We start from the raw sequence: 14,758 nt of genomic DNA on the forward strand, positions 1-14,758 counted from the left end.
CCCTAACTTTTTCTTTAAACTGCCTAAACAAGAACTTTTTATTAAATGATAACAGATTTAAGTTTTCATGTACACAATAAGTTTGCTGAAATTCTTAGGAGCAGTCAGTTTTGTCACTTTTTTTTTCCAAACGCTGAACTTATTTAAACAAGTTTATTTAATTTAGGAGCTACAACTGCACCATGCTCTCAACATGGTTTCTATTAGATTTCATTATGAATCTTATCTCTTCTTTTTGTAATTTTAATGAGTTTAATTTAGTTAGTTTAAATGAATGAAAACAAAACTTATTTGATAGTTTCTTCAAACTGTAAATGTTCAATAAATTACCCTTTCGTTTAAGTTTTTTAGGCATTTTGCCAGAATTGATTTCTGCCCTTGAACTCTACACGTGTACTAACCTCATTTATATAAATTACATAGCATTTTTTTTTTTTTTTTTCTTTGTAATGGGAATTGTATTTTCTCAACAAATTTTTAGGAAATTTCTATTTTTGCCAGCTGCATTGAAAACCCTGGATGTTATATTTGTTACAGGATTTTAGATTAGATTCTAAAGAGTTGGTGAGTTTGCCTGCAATGACTCTGGAGGATCTTTTGTGGCTTTTTAGATCATCTCCTCCAGTGCATTCTGTTTGATTAGACCTAGAAATCTAGAAAGATTCTTATTTCAGTGTTTTTTTTTTTTTCACCATTGAATCGAAAGGTTGGTCTATAGATCCTTTCTCATTGACACAATATTTGCAGTCTGGTTTCTTCTATTTTTCTTACAGAAACTACAAGATGTCATACTTCTTGCTATTGATGAAGTATTCCTTGGTGTACTTTAAAAAAAAGCCTATTAATATCTAAATGGCGCTGATTCCAAGGAAAATCGAGACAATAGACAACAGCTCGATCAGAGAACAATTTAGACTTCTTAATCTCATTCTGGAATGTTTCCGCACAACGTTCCTTTCACTTTTCTGAGCTTTGGATGCATTAATGTTTGCTTATAAGAAATTTTGCAGTACCATAAAATAAAATTTATTATTATAAAATTTCTCTTTATAAATTTGACATAAAATTGCGAATTACTATTTTAAACTTTAGAACCTGATTTCTGTTGGTCAGGAAGAAACGAAAAAAAGAGAATATTCTTTAATTTGAAACATTCTCAACCAATTAAAACAATTTTATGAAATTACTACGTTCATAGATTGTCATTCTTGTTATATATTAAATGGCCAATATCCTATAATTATACACACGTAACTGATAAATTAAAATACAGTTAAGTGCATGAATGTGAAAGTTCGTATGCGAGGAGAGGTGTTGAATTACACATTCCAAATCATTAATTTTTTTTCTCTCTCTGTTTAGGGAATAATGGCTATAAAATTGCTATTCGAAAGATTTTTAACGTAGTTTAAATTGCGTTAAATGTATTATTATTTAAATAATACAGTTTGTGATAATTCAATTTAAAAATATTTACTGTACTTTATTTTTATAAATAGTTCTTTGGTTGTAGCGAGAAGACATACAAGTGCATCAATGTTAAGGTCATAGAATATTTATGTTTGATTGGATTTAAATTTTAGAATAATTGTCTTGTAAGGAAATTTTTTCCTCGGAAAAGCCGGCTGCTAGCTGTGACGTCATTAGAGTGTTTAATTGTGTTATTACAATGAATGGCTACAGCACCAAAACCATTTTTCTCTTTAAGACTATTTTGGCGACTTCTAGTTTTTGTATGTAATTGTTTTGTGTGTGAGCTGATGTATTCGTCTTTGGACATCTTTAACCGAAAAAGTAGCACACATGAACTAACTCTAGATATATTTTGTTTACCAAACCCAGTTCCCAATTTGCTGGCATTGTTGTATTTTTTTTTTATGTCAAACCATTGTTTTGTAATTGTTCCTTATATATGTTGTCTAGCTAGAACTTGTACATCTTCTTGTGCTTGCACCTCTTCCATCACTGGCTCGATGATGTTCTAAATCTCTTAGAAGAAAGAAAGGCATCACTTGTTATTTCATCATTGGGACAAGTGGGAAACCCGACCACTCCTTAAATCAATTCAAATATTAACAAATAGCAACTCTTTGATTGTCATAAACGTTGGATTATGCAAGAAATAATAGAATAAACAGGTACATAATAACAATTAAAATAATCATAAAATAAACAGTCATAAAAATTCTTTAACATTGTTCTTAGGATTATTCAGTATGCATTTGTTTTCATGCTTACTTTCTAATTGCTGAATCTAACACTTCTAATTTATGGATCTTTGTCAGTCGGGTAATGTAAAAAACTCCACCATGGTTTGTTGCTGCAGATGTTTACTTTGAGCACAAAAGAAAAAGTCTTTCCGGTTTCATTTTCTTTTTTTGTGAGAAAAGTTTGCCGTCTTCTTTCTGTGGTTTTGTAAGCTACTCCATTTGGCATTTATTTTGGGAGTTAACTGAACTTTTGGCATTTCTGTGTAGTTTTAGTATCTTATAGCATTTTAAAAATACCATTTTTTGGAACGCTTAGCTAAGCGTTGATCTGTTCGTTTAGGAAAGTGCCAAGACAGTCTGAAATCTCTTACAGTCTTCCACGGTGGCTTTATTTTGTTGGCATTGTTTGATTCTCAGTATGATTTTAGGTACATCAGCTGACCTTTTTTCCTTGACCAAAACCTTCTTCCTCTTTTTTGTCAAAACCATATGACATAATAAACTACTAATTATAGAATCGCTTAATGTTTATTTATACTTTCTGGAGCGGTGATGCTGTGCACCCACTGGTACCAAATCAAACACCCTTTTTCACTTTAAATTAGACCCTACTGTATACAATGGAAGTATTTTTAGCTGGCATATTCTGGTTTCGAAGACACTCTTTTTACACACTTATCATCTAAAAGAGCCCAGCTCGCAAACATTGAATTGTATAAAACTTTAAATTATATAATTGATTTTTTAATATTTATCTTTATGTTTTTAAACAATAATTACTTAGCAGTATGTTTTCAGCAAGTTCTGCACAATTTTTCTCTTTTCTACAGCATAATCTTCTCCTTTTTAAAATGTATAAATATAAGTTCAAAGTAAATGATCCTTAAGTTGAATGAAGAGATCTATGTATAGTTGAGGTAGGTCCTTGGTTAAAAAAGAAGATAAACATATTGTGTAGATATTGAGTTGTTTAGTGAGTGAGGTCGGCGACCCGGCCTTGGGGGTTCTGCTGAGTTTTGGATATGACCTAGTTTGTAGTTTATTGGAGAGGGGACTCAATCTATTGGATAGTATTTGTTTATTTATTATTATTATCCTAAAATTAGTTTTATCAATTATTTATATTTTTTGTTTAGATTTATTATCTATCCAATTTTCTGCCAAGTTGCAAATTTTTTGCAATGTGTCTTGAAAAAATACAACTTTTAGACGATAAACCTGATAGATTTTTTTTCGGCTTTCTTTTTAAAAAGTGACGAAGGTTTAAACTAGACAGACTTTCTTTTTATGTTTTTTTTTTTTTTTTTTTTTTTTTGGCATATCGACGTTTATGGTCATTAGCGCCAACTACACGGTTTCTTTTCTTATGCAAGGGCCACTTGAGCTGGGATGGTACGTACCTATTGACTATTGGGCTACCACACAGGTATCTTGCTCAGCTAGGTAAGCATTAGGCTAGGTTATCTTGAGCCTCACAGCACAACGATATTTAAATTGATACCCTACATACCCTTCAATAAACGTAGAGCGTGCAGAGGTAGTTGATGAATGCATATATTTTTGGATTAGATAGCCCTCAGGCAAACTTAAGCTTATCCCAGACATAATCACTCACACATTTACAAATGTCTTCATTTATGCACAGACCTTTGATACATTAGGGAGTTTCAAAACATCTTCAAGGTCTAGTGGGTTTGCCACTCCCTTTATTTTGTTTTGTGTGTTTAAAAAATATTTGTAAGTGATATTGTAAACTATATTTGGTTTAGATTTACATTTGCTTCCGATAGTTACGTTCATAATCCTTTTATTGAAGATGCGACTATAGAGATTAGAGTTACCTTCAATTATTTAAAATTTACATTTTTCGTATTTGAAGGTGGCGCTGCCAAGTGATGAGTATTGTAACAGATCAGTATAACCTGCCATGGTTGGCTCGAAAAGCTTTTTGATTAGGGTAACCTACAGAACATTATCGGTTATTGACATTTTGTGTCGTAATTGAAGTAGTGTGATTGTTTATATAAGATATTGTATACAATGATTTATAATACACATATAATACTGAGGTTATCCTGCCATGTGCTCAGAATTCTTGCAAGCTAAAAAAATTTTTTTATAATTTGAAATAGTGCCATTATATGAGAAAATTGATAGTTTATTATTTTTATTATCCCCTAACGAATACTGGTAATAGAATAAAAGTGTTCCTTTTCCCTGGAGTTCATTCACATAATTAAAGGAAGCAAAAAGGAGAAAAAATTCCTTTGCTGAAGGTATAAAGGGCTGAGCATGGGAAATAGGCCAGATAAGGAAGAATCGCCTTTCCGAACTTGCTAATTATGTCCATGTTCGTGCTATTGAACGTGCGTTGTCGTACGACCTCAATTGGACCCTCATACGTCGATAAGGAAGTGTTGAGATACTTCTAAACACGATGGAGTTTCTCGCAGTACAGTGCAGCGTTGATAGTCTAATAGTATTACAGCATATTCCGATTAATAGTGCTTGCTATGGCTCACGGTGTACCTCGAGATGCACAGCTTATCTTGTGTCCTGTAGGCGGCGTTAACTTCTTGTTTGGACTTGACCATATTCTTCTGAACTGGAAATTGTATAGCCGTTCCATCAGCTGAGAAAGTACGAGTGAGAGTGTTCAGCTTTGAGTGCTCCAGGTAATGAGCTAGTATTAAACCAGATATTGCAGTACTATGCAGATGGTATTGCATTACATGTTAATTTCTAAACCTTTCCCTTGCCTTGCTAGTATTTTTTCTCAATTGGATCAACTCATGAGAGGATAAAATTAATCCTTATCAAAATGCCATGGAATACCAGAGCTTAGAGAGTCATTGCTTTTTAAATTTCCCTTAAAAACCGTTCAATCCACTTTATAGATTATGAAGCAAAAACGTCCTTCTCGAACACAGCACAAATTTGTCGGGTTGCCTCAGCGGAGGAGGAGCCTACATGGTGCCATTTCAGGTGGAAACTCCAGGTCTTAAAATTGGAATTTTATTAGAAATTGGCAGGATACATTTAACTATATTTTCATCTAAAACTGTTCATCCTAGTGCAGTTAACATAATTAATGGCTACAAATTAACTGTTTATAATAATAGACAGTAAATACGCCTTACAGAATGAAAGTACTCTCACGGCCTTAGTTTTATTTAGTTTATCTTAAGTTTCATTAGCGGTCACTTTGATCCCAAGTCATTGGATTACTCTAAGCAAACCCAATATTCATTTTTGTGATATTTGTTTCGGTTCTGAGTTGTTTACTTTGTATTTTTTTCAAATTATAACTCATTATGTAAATAATACAAATAACTGTGTTTAAGTTTTTAAGTGAAATTATTCATTATTAAAGGTACAAACTTTTAGTAAAAACATTACAGCTGACTCTTTATAATTAGTACAGTGCATATAATTTTAGTCTCCGATGTATTGTGTAAATAAAATTAAGGGTTCTGCCGATAATAAATTTACGTTTGAGGATATGACGAGTATTGTTAAACCCCACTTTTTTTTTTTTCCATGCTAAAGTTTAAGTTCATTCGCAATCTCCAATAGGTTTGAACGCTGAGACATCTTCGCTTTTGCATCTTTGCTACATTCATCTTCCATAGGTACTTCTGCATAGAAAGATTACATTCTACACTTTCAATATGTTCAAATTCTTCATTAGTGCCATATTTTACCTCTTTTTTTTATTCTTCATTTTTCATCGTTTTTCAGTATTCGCATCTTTATTATGTTTGTATTTTTTCCATTCATTAGTTATAAATTTTATTGTAATTGTTTTTATTTTGAATATTTTCGTGTGGTTTCTTTTTAACATTTACTTAGTCAATTTTGTTAGCCTTCTTTCGGATTTCATCTTTTAGCTTTTTGTCTTATATCTTGTTCTACTTTTCATAAATATTCTAAAAATTTACTTAATTTTTTACTTTGTATTTTTGAGATTTTGTAGGATTATCAGAAAACTCCTTATTTTCTGGTAAGCTGGCTTCCAATTCAGCAACGTTCGGCTTCACTACTCTCTCAGATGCTTCACCGTCAGTAACATCTTTGGAATTATTTTCAGATTCATAGTATAGTTGTTGCTTGGATAATCTGGGAGCTCTTCACGTTTTTTAGTTATTTCTTATTCTTTTAACGGAAAGCACATTTTGTTCCAAGTGTTGTAAGATATACTATATCGGTATTTATTTTATTAAATATACAATTTTACCTCGTGTTAAATACATTAAAACTAAATTTTTATAAACAAAAAACATACAATTTTTCTCTCGGATTCATGTACGCACAAAATGTAAGGCAATGGTGTTAATATCTTTTTGACGTTTTATTTTAGTTTCTGTTTTAACGTTAACCGTAATTAATAATTACTTTATCTGTGGAACAGACGATGGATGGCCGGGAACTTAGGCGAAGTTACACGCAAGTGGAGTTTCCAGTGTCCAGCAGGATTGTACGTCCACAGCATCATAATCAGCATTATCAACAGGTGAGGATTGTAACTTTTAATAGATATTATTATTATTTTGTATTTAATTACTATTGTTGGAGATATTGTTAAATTAGACAGACACTTGAAAGCACTAGTATGATCTTTCCAAACGGGTTAAAAAGTCGATTAAGTAAAACTCTAATCGTTGAATGTTTGTGTAGTTCATTTATTTCTGGGCAATTTTTAGCATTTGTTAAAGTAAGTGCTTCCGAATTTGCCCTCAACAAATTTGGAATTGGATAGAAAGCCCTGGCCAGAAAAAATACTTCAACTTTTTACTATTTCACTTTGGCATCTGTTTCCTCTTATCGTATCCAGGCACTTGCCGATGATGGCAAAGTAGGTAACAGTTCTTACAACGACTTTAAACCAGTTACACTACTCTAGAACATCTGTCATATAGTTCAATACTAGTCTTCCAAACAGAAAGCTCCGCTGTCCTTGTTCTAAAGTAAATTTCTGGGACAACACTCCCTAAGAAACACAGAACTTAGCCAATTCCATTACCCCAATTACTTGATTTCAAATTAAGTACCAATGAAAATAAGCAATAAACCTGCAGTTATTTTAGTAGCTTTACAACACTATTTTCTAATTAACCAATTCTTATCAAAGTGTGCTATTAAAATGTCGTAAGAAAGTTTTAGTGCATTATCTTAATTAAAAGTAGAGTAATTTTAAATCTGATTGCTATCTTATTTTCTACAAGGACCTTTAAAAATATAGTTATATTTTTCTTATTAGGTTTGTTTTGTAAAATGTAAAAGTCTGCTTAGAAAAAATCAATATTTTCCAACAGATGTAATTGAATTACCAATAGAATATTCTTTGCAAACTTGAAATTGTTGCTAAATGTTTAGTAAGCCTCAACAATTCCCTGAAGAGCTATCTCAAATTGCATATAGAACCTGTAGATTAGTTGTGCGATTATTTGGGTTGTACGTTTGGAGCTTTTATTCTCATTGTTGAATAAAAACCGTAGCAAATTAGTTATAAAATCAGGAAGGCGGATTATATAAAGTTTAAAGTTTTAAGGAACACTAAAACTTGCACAATTTAAATCGTAAGCTTAATATCCAGATTTATACGATTGAAATAAATCATTAGACCAATTATTTTGACCAAGTTTTAATAGAATCATTATTTTCAGAAGCTGTGATGGTACTTAATGTATTGTTTAATACAGACACTAAATTCCTTTAAAACCGAACCAAAAACAACAATAATAATATATTACGAGGGCCACAAAATAACGTATTTCCGGGGGAAATTTCAAGTACCCAAATTTAAAATGATGTTAAATTTTCGTATTTTTATACAATAACAAAAATTTTTGTAATAAAAGATTATTGGCTGGAGAAGAAAGATATATTTCACTAATGCGGTTTAAACTATAAATTGAAAACCACAAAATGTTTTGTTAATCATTCGTTCCGCATGAAAGCCAAGAATTTATACCGACTACATTGATTTTATTACTATCATTATTTGAATTACTTTTGAAAATTACTGAGTTACGTAGTTACGTCTTGTTAGGATAAAAAAAAAAATCATACACAAATCCTCAAGGGAAAAAATTTAATATTCAAGATATACTTAAAAACCCAAGCTCCGGTCATGTCGTAACAAATATTTAAATAAGCTGGACCACTCTCAGTGCTCCTGTCTTCTAGTCCAGGATTTTGAGCAGATCTTCGTGTTACTGTGTACTAGAGTGCCTTCTATTTCGATTTTTTAGCAGTTTAATTTCAATTGTAGAAAAATTAATTGAATCGATGCTTATTTAGAAGCAACTGTGTGACTGATCTTTTTTGCTAGTACAAAATACGAGGGTCGTTTGAGAAGTCCGTGCAAAAATAAAAACTACTTAATTTTTTGGGGTAAACCTTTTTTATTTTTCAACATAGTCTCCTTTTAGGCTTATACACTTCGTCCAACGCTGCTCTAGTTTGTTGATCCCTTCCGAATAATAGGATTTGTCCAAGTCTGAAAAATAGCCATTCGTTTCTGCAATCACCTCCTCGTTTGAATAAAATCTTTTTCCCGCCAGCCATTTCTTCATATTGGGGAACAAATAGTAGTCCGAGCCAAGTCTGGAGAATAGGGGGGATGTGAAACGAGTTGGAACCCTATTTCCATTAATTTTGCGACCACAACTGCTGAGGTGTGAGCTGGTGCGTTGTCGTGATGGAAAAGAACTTTTTTGTGGGCCAATCGTGGGCGTTTTTCTTGCAGCTCGGTTTTCAAACGGTCCAATAACGATGAATAATATGCACCTGTAATAGTTTTACCCTTTTCCAGATAGTCGATGAGGATTATTCCTTGCGAATCCCAAAAGACAGTCGCCATAATCTTTCCGGCCGAAGGAACGGTATTCGCCTTTTTTGGTGCAGATTCTCCCTTAGTAACCCATTGTTTAGATTGTTCTTTAGTCTCAGGAGTGTAGTGATGTATCCATGTTTCATCCACAGTGACGAAACGACGCTTAAAGTACTGCGGATTCTTCTGGAACAGCTGCAAACCGTCCTTGCAACACTTCACACGATTTCGTTTTTGGTCAAGCGTGAGCAATCGCGGCACCCATCTTGCGGATAGCTTTGTCATGTCCAAATGTTGATGCAAAATATTATGTACCCGTTCATTCGAGATGCCCACAGCACTAGCAATTTCACGCACCTTCACTCTCCATATCATCACCATATCATGGATTTTATCAATGATTTCTGGAGTAGTAACCTCAACAGGGCGTCCAGAACGTTCAGCGTCACTTGTGCCCATATGGCCACTCCGAAAATTTTGAAACCACTTATAAACTGTTCTAATCGAAGGTGCAGAGTCACCATAATGTTTATCAAGCTTCTCTTTAGTCTCCTGAGGCGTTTTGCCTTTCATAAAGTAGTGTTTAATCAACACACGAAATTCTTTTTCGTCCAATTTTTGAAAATCACTCGACTTCCTCGATTCAAACGAATGCCAAACACAAAGAAATAGACCGATCTGGCTGAAACTTGGTGTGTGTTCTTCCAAGAGATGCTACTAACTAAACATAACCTCGATACGCGCCAGTGGTGCTATCTCTCTGACTTTGCACGGACTTTTCAAACGACCCTCGTATTAAAAGAATTATCGCCTATTTGACATCTTTCTAGAACAACATCAAAATCTCATCAGATCTCTGTTATTACTTCCTCTCTCTTCCATCTTAGAGAAAGTACAAATCAAAGATATAATTTAATGTTAACAACCTTTCATAAATAGCATTCATTTTTTTGTTTTAAACAAAATAAATAATTTTTTTTTAAATATAATAATTATCGATATTTTATAATTAACTTTCACAAAGGAAATGAAATAAATAAATAAACGATCTATTTAATCATAGTAACATTACATATCTTGGGCCGTGAGATTACGGTATGCAATCTATTGTTCTCCCTTTTCAACGTGAGATTAGTATGAGATGATCCTTTCTCCTTTAAAGGCATAAACAAGGTTCTTTCTGTCTCTCTCTAAATGTAAAGAGATGTTACTTGGGAATCTATTAACTCTGAAGACTATTTTGAGAAAGCTGTTCAGATTGCTTTCTACATTCATTCTGAATACCCCTAAGTTGCAGTTATATAACATTATGAGAAGATTGTTTTTTGTGGCATTAATAGTAGGAAACGTTAATTCAATTTTGCATTAAGTATAATTAAAAATTATTACTTAATTTTAATTCGAGTCTGATCTATCGATTATTGCTTTCTTTACTTTTTTTTTTACATAAAAACAAAATTAATTGTACCAGTGCTTTCTCTTTCTTTATTTATTAATCATTCTAATTAGATAATTCCTTCGAGTTAACTCTTTTTTTATTCATTTTAAATTGGGATTAATTATAGGGTGAATAAAAAAAAACAAATCTCACTTTTTTGATTAAAATTCCATTTTTGACTTTCTCTACTGAAAATGGAGCCCCACTGCTATTATAAGCCCAAATAGTACTCCAGATAGACTCCCTGAGGGACATATTGGCCGTGGTTCTGACTCCCCTAGTCTCAGTTCACGAGTTAACGGGGTAAGAAAAGGGGTGAGCTTGTTAATTGATAGATGGTAAACAGTTAACTATCAGTAAGTACCCAGCAAATGTAATGTTGAAGGGGCCGAGATTGTTCATAGACTGGTGAAGAAAGCGAGCACTTAGAGCGGCCTGACCTAACTTCAAGGTAAAATAAAGGGAAGAGTGATGAAGGCATTGAAGTAAAGAAAACCACAGACGAAGGCTGAAGACATGGAAGACCCATCTGAGGAAGAAGATAGCGGATTGATTTGATTGCCATCATTAGGTTAAGCATTATTACCAAATGATGCACTTATGAAAAATCGGTGGAAAAGTCAGCCCCCTGCATTGCTGCGCTCTGTGTAAACTAGGTGAGCGCATGACAAGACAACCTCTTACAACTTCCACAATTTTGAATAACGTCGGCGCTGTTGACTGGCTCAAAAGATCTGTATTGTATTAGACTGCAAGACCAGGTGGGATTGATTCTTACCAAAAAAGGCTGGCCTAGGATTTAAACAAAAAAAAAAAAGAAGCTTTTAATTTGCAAATTGCAAAACTTGTTTTTACGTCTGAACTCATTCGTTGGCCATAAGCTATGCAACGTGTCACGGGAATATGACTACTCTTTCCCATATATAAGAAAAAAAAAACTTTAAGACAGTAAAATTATGTTAATTTTCTTTATCCAGATTTGTTAATAAATAATAAAAGTACCAATTAATTCGCAAATCTGACTAAACCAAGAAAATTTCATAAATATTTTACGAAGTTGAACACAAGAACATTTTTAAAAAATTCCTTTTTCACGCTTTTACTTACTTTTTTTTTTACTTATTTGCATTTTCTTTTATTTAGGTCATGTTTATTTATGAATGAAATATTTTAGTAAGATAAAAATGTTAATAATTGGCTGCAAACTGAAATGGCATGTTATTACACGTTTTCAAACATTATCTGATTATATTGTTAGCAAGCGTGCGAAAACTGGGGAAATTAACGCTTTGTTCATATTAGATGTTAGCAATTTGATAAATTCTTTAATCATATTAAAATGTGTGGTTTTTAAAATCCTATATTTACAGGTTTTAAAGATTAATTACCTAATCGTTTCATTAAAATACATTTTAAAAATACTTTAGCTTTCTGTTCAGATTAAAATTTTCGCCCAGCACATTATGAGCTTCATAGGAACTAAATGTAAATAATCAAGATGCTTAGTAGACCTCTTTTCGTAGAATTTGTGATGTGGAAAAAAAAAAATTCAATCAAGACAAGATTATGAAGTGAAGAGGCAACATGGAAGAATTTAGGATGTCTCCCTGAAGATTATTACCTTTATTTTTTCGGCCCGTTGCGATTCTTAGGTTGTTAAAGTCTGGACTTTTGTTCTAGATACCTATATAAGAGTTGTTTTTGGGATTGCTAAAGGAGCTTCAGGAAGCTTAGGGCATTTTATCTTCTTAAAAACAAATGATAATAACCATTCTGTTGAAATATCTCGAATACAGAAAAAAATGAATATTATTTAGCATTATGATAGCTTTGTTAAATTATGTATCTAACAAGTTTTTGCCATTTTGACTTCCGACAAGAGAACAAACAACTGAATATGTAATTGATTCTGTTGGCTATCAATGGTGTTTTCATCTTTTGTTTTGTTTCATGTGCTAAAGGCGTGGCTACATTAAAAGACATCTATTGTGGGTTCTATGTGAATAACGACGCAGTCTTCTGTAAAGTGTATCTGGATTAGATTAAAAGAGTGTGTGGTAATGTATGGAAAGTTAATCTGTGGTAATTCACGCGTACGTTAATGTGATGCTTCTCTTTTCGATTAAATCAAAATCTTGATTAAACTTAAAATAAAATTAGATATCTTTACTAAAATACAATCTAAAGGCACTGTGAGCAGCGCATAAAAATTAATCATAATGACCAAGTCTCTTACAAAGAATAAAAATGAATATAACATATCATTGTTATGACAATAAGCAGGCTGAGAGCGAACCACGCGGTGTGTTGATCGTCAGGATCAACAAAAGGTCCTCTCCACTTTGCGTAGATTGCGATGAGGACATATAATAATGATATATCCACGTTATGTAGTAGAAAGGAAACGAATATTTGACGACTTATACAGGTATTTAGATGCACCATTTCGCTACGAAGACATAATATTCTCCAGCAACATCTATGTGCTTAAATCTGTAGCAGAGCTAGCTAAGAAATAAGAGTGTATTTAAAAGTTATAGCCCACTAGAATGAATGGAAGAAAATTAGAGAAGGATTACGTGATTTTAATTTCGGTTAAGCTATAAGGATGGCAGGAATATAGAGTACTGATCCATCCATTAGTTGTAAGTTTGTATGTAAATGGTTGTATATAGTAGAGGAATGAATGTGTGAAGCGAATGTATTTATAAGTAAGAATGGAGAGTGAGTGATATTCTAGTGATAAGCACCTAGAGTATGCTGGCTGTATGGCGTAAGCGAATGCCAAAAAAAGGGGAAAAAACATCATTTTAGCAGATTAAATTTGTTACTTATTTTTACGTTTGTGCCACCATCATCTAAGGTTCACTGCCGCCCAGAGCCTTTACATTTGTACTGCCGGCCTTCGGACAGTGTTCTCTCGCTACAGACAACACTGTCCATCACCGTACAAGTGAACTGTAAAGGCCCCTAGGAAGAGAGAGAGAGAGTGAGAGAGAGAGAAAAAAAAACCTAAGGGCAGTCCAGTACACCTGGATGTGAAATAAAAGTTGGCTAAACTGTGGGGGGTATGTTGAAATTATATTGGCGGCGGGGCCTGACTCTGCCGCTTGTTGTTGTAACATTGCCACACTTTAGTAAGCGATCGTTCCTCTATATGTTCAGGTGAGGCCGCTTGGCAAGCGGTACCAGCAGATGACTTCTACAGCTACCAGGGCGAAATTTCCTACCATGGAAATATATCGACCACCAAGTAAGGATAATCATTCTTTTATTTAACAATAGTTTTAATTGTTACTTGTTTAGTGTGAACACAAATTAATACTTGGCAATGTTTCCTTGTGTTTATTAGTTTTAGTTTTTAAAGTATGTTTTCACAAAATATGCATTAATTAAGAGTGAATTTCAATTTTAAATCAGTTCATATGTAGATGATTTAACTCTGCTATATAATTGATTAATTTAAAAAGATTGATTGAAAAACTATGCGGTTTTTAATATAACGTTTCTTATTTTCATTTTTTTTGTGAGCATACTTCATGTTTTTTTATAAAAAAGATTATTTAAGATCACTTTAGTCTCTCAGTGGTCAATTAAAATAATTTATGAATCCATTAAAATTGTATACTAATTTTATTTTAATTTTTGTATTTATTTTTTTTTTCGAATTATTTTTTATTGGTCATTGGTCTTACTATCATTGAAGACCGCTGACCTTGAACTATTTTTTTTCCGTCTTCTTTCTTTTCTTTTTTTTTATTTCATTCTTTCTTTTTGCTGAAAAGTGAAAGGATCAACCAGACTTTTACCCTAGAAAACCAGTTTTTATTCAAGTTTATACAGCAGGTTGTTGCTCTCTTTTTTCGCTAAGATTTTTTTTTTTTTACAATTGAGGCAGTCTGTCCCCCAGGCTCTCGCAACTTCTAACTTCCTTCGCGTGTTTTTTTTTCTGAACGTGAAAGATAAATAGTAGATTTCTGTTTTAAGATATTTGAAGTACATACTTTGAGAGTTGTGGCTAGGTTTTTCATGATTACTATAACTGATTATATTATTTTGTCTTTGGGAAAAGGGACTCACTCTCCAAAATTTGTCTAGAAATTATTTTTATCTCATAGAAATTCATGAGGAACTTTATGTTCCCTGACGAATAAAGTTCAGGTTTGCATCTAAAACTTTCAATTATAATACGATCTGGAAAAAGTCTTAATTTTTATCCGTTAGGCGAGTTACATAGTGCGAGGGTCGTTTGAAAAGTCCGTGCAAAGTCAGAGA

The 14,758-nt window shown here is 32.8% G+C and overlaps 1 protein-coding gene across 6 annotated transcripts in view; it reads left to right on the forward strand.

The window, feature by feature from the left end:
* Window positions 1-14,758, forward strand: part of LOC141448065 (MIF4G domain-containing protein B) — a 44,933-nt gene that overhangs the window by 10,613 nt on the left and 19,562 nt on the right. For 3 of the 6 annotated variants that reach the window (XM_074116119.1, XM_074116118.1, XM_074116117.1), the window contains 3 exons: window positions 1,924-2,138; window positions 6,622-6,723; window positions 13,649-13,736. In XM_074116119.1, the coding sequence (XP_073972220.1) occupies window positions 6,625-6,723; window positions 13,649-13,736 (187 nt within the window). In that variant the 5' untranslated portion in view covers window positions 1,924-2,138; window positions 6,622-6,624. The remainder of the gene's footprint in view (window positions 1-1,923; window positions 2,139-6,621; window positions 6,724-13,648; window positions 13,737-14,758) is intronic. The other 3 variants (XM_074116116.1, XM_074116115.1, XM_074116121.1) reach the window with 1 other exon arrangement.

This window comes from Rhodnius prolixus, unplaced genomic scaffold, assembly GCF_049639745.1.
Source record: "Rhodnius prolixus isolate KJV_2025 unplaced genomic scaffold, Rpr scaffold_13, whole genome shotgun sequence".
NCBI lineage: Eukaryota > Metazoa > Arthropoda > Insecta > Hemiptera > Reduviidae > Rhodnius > Rhodnius prolixus.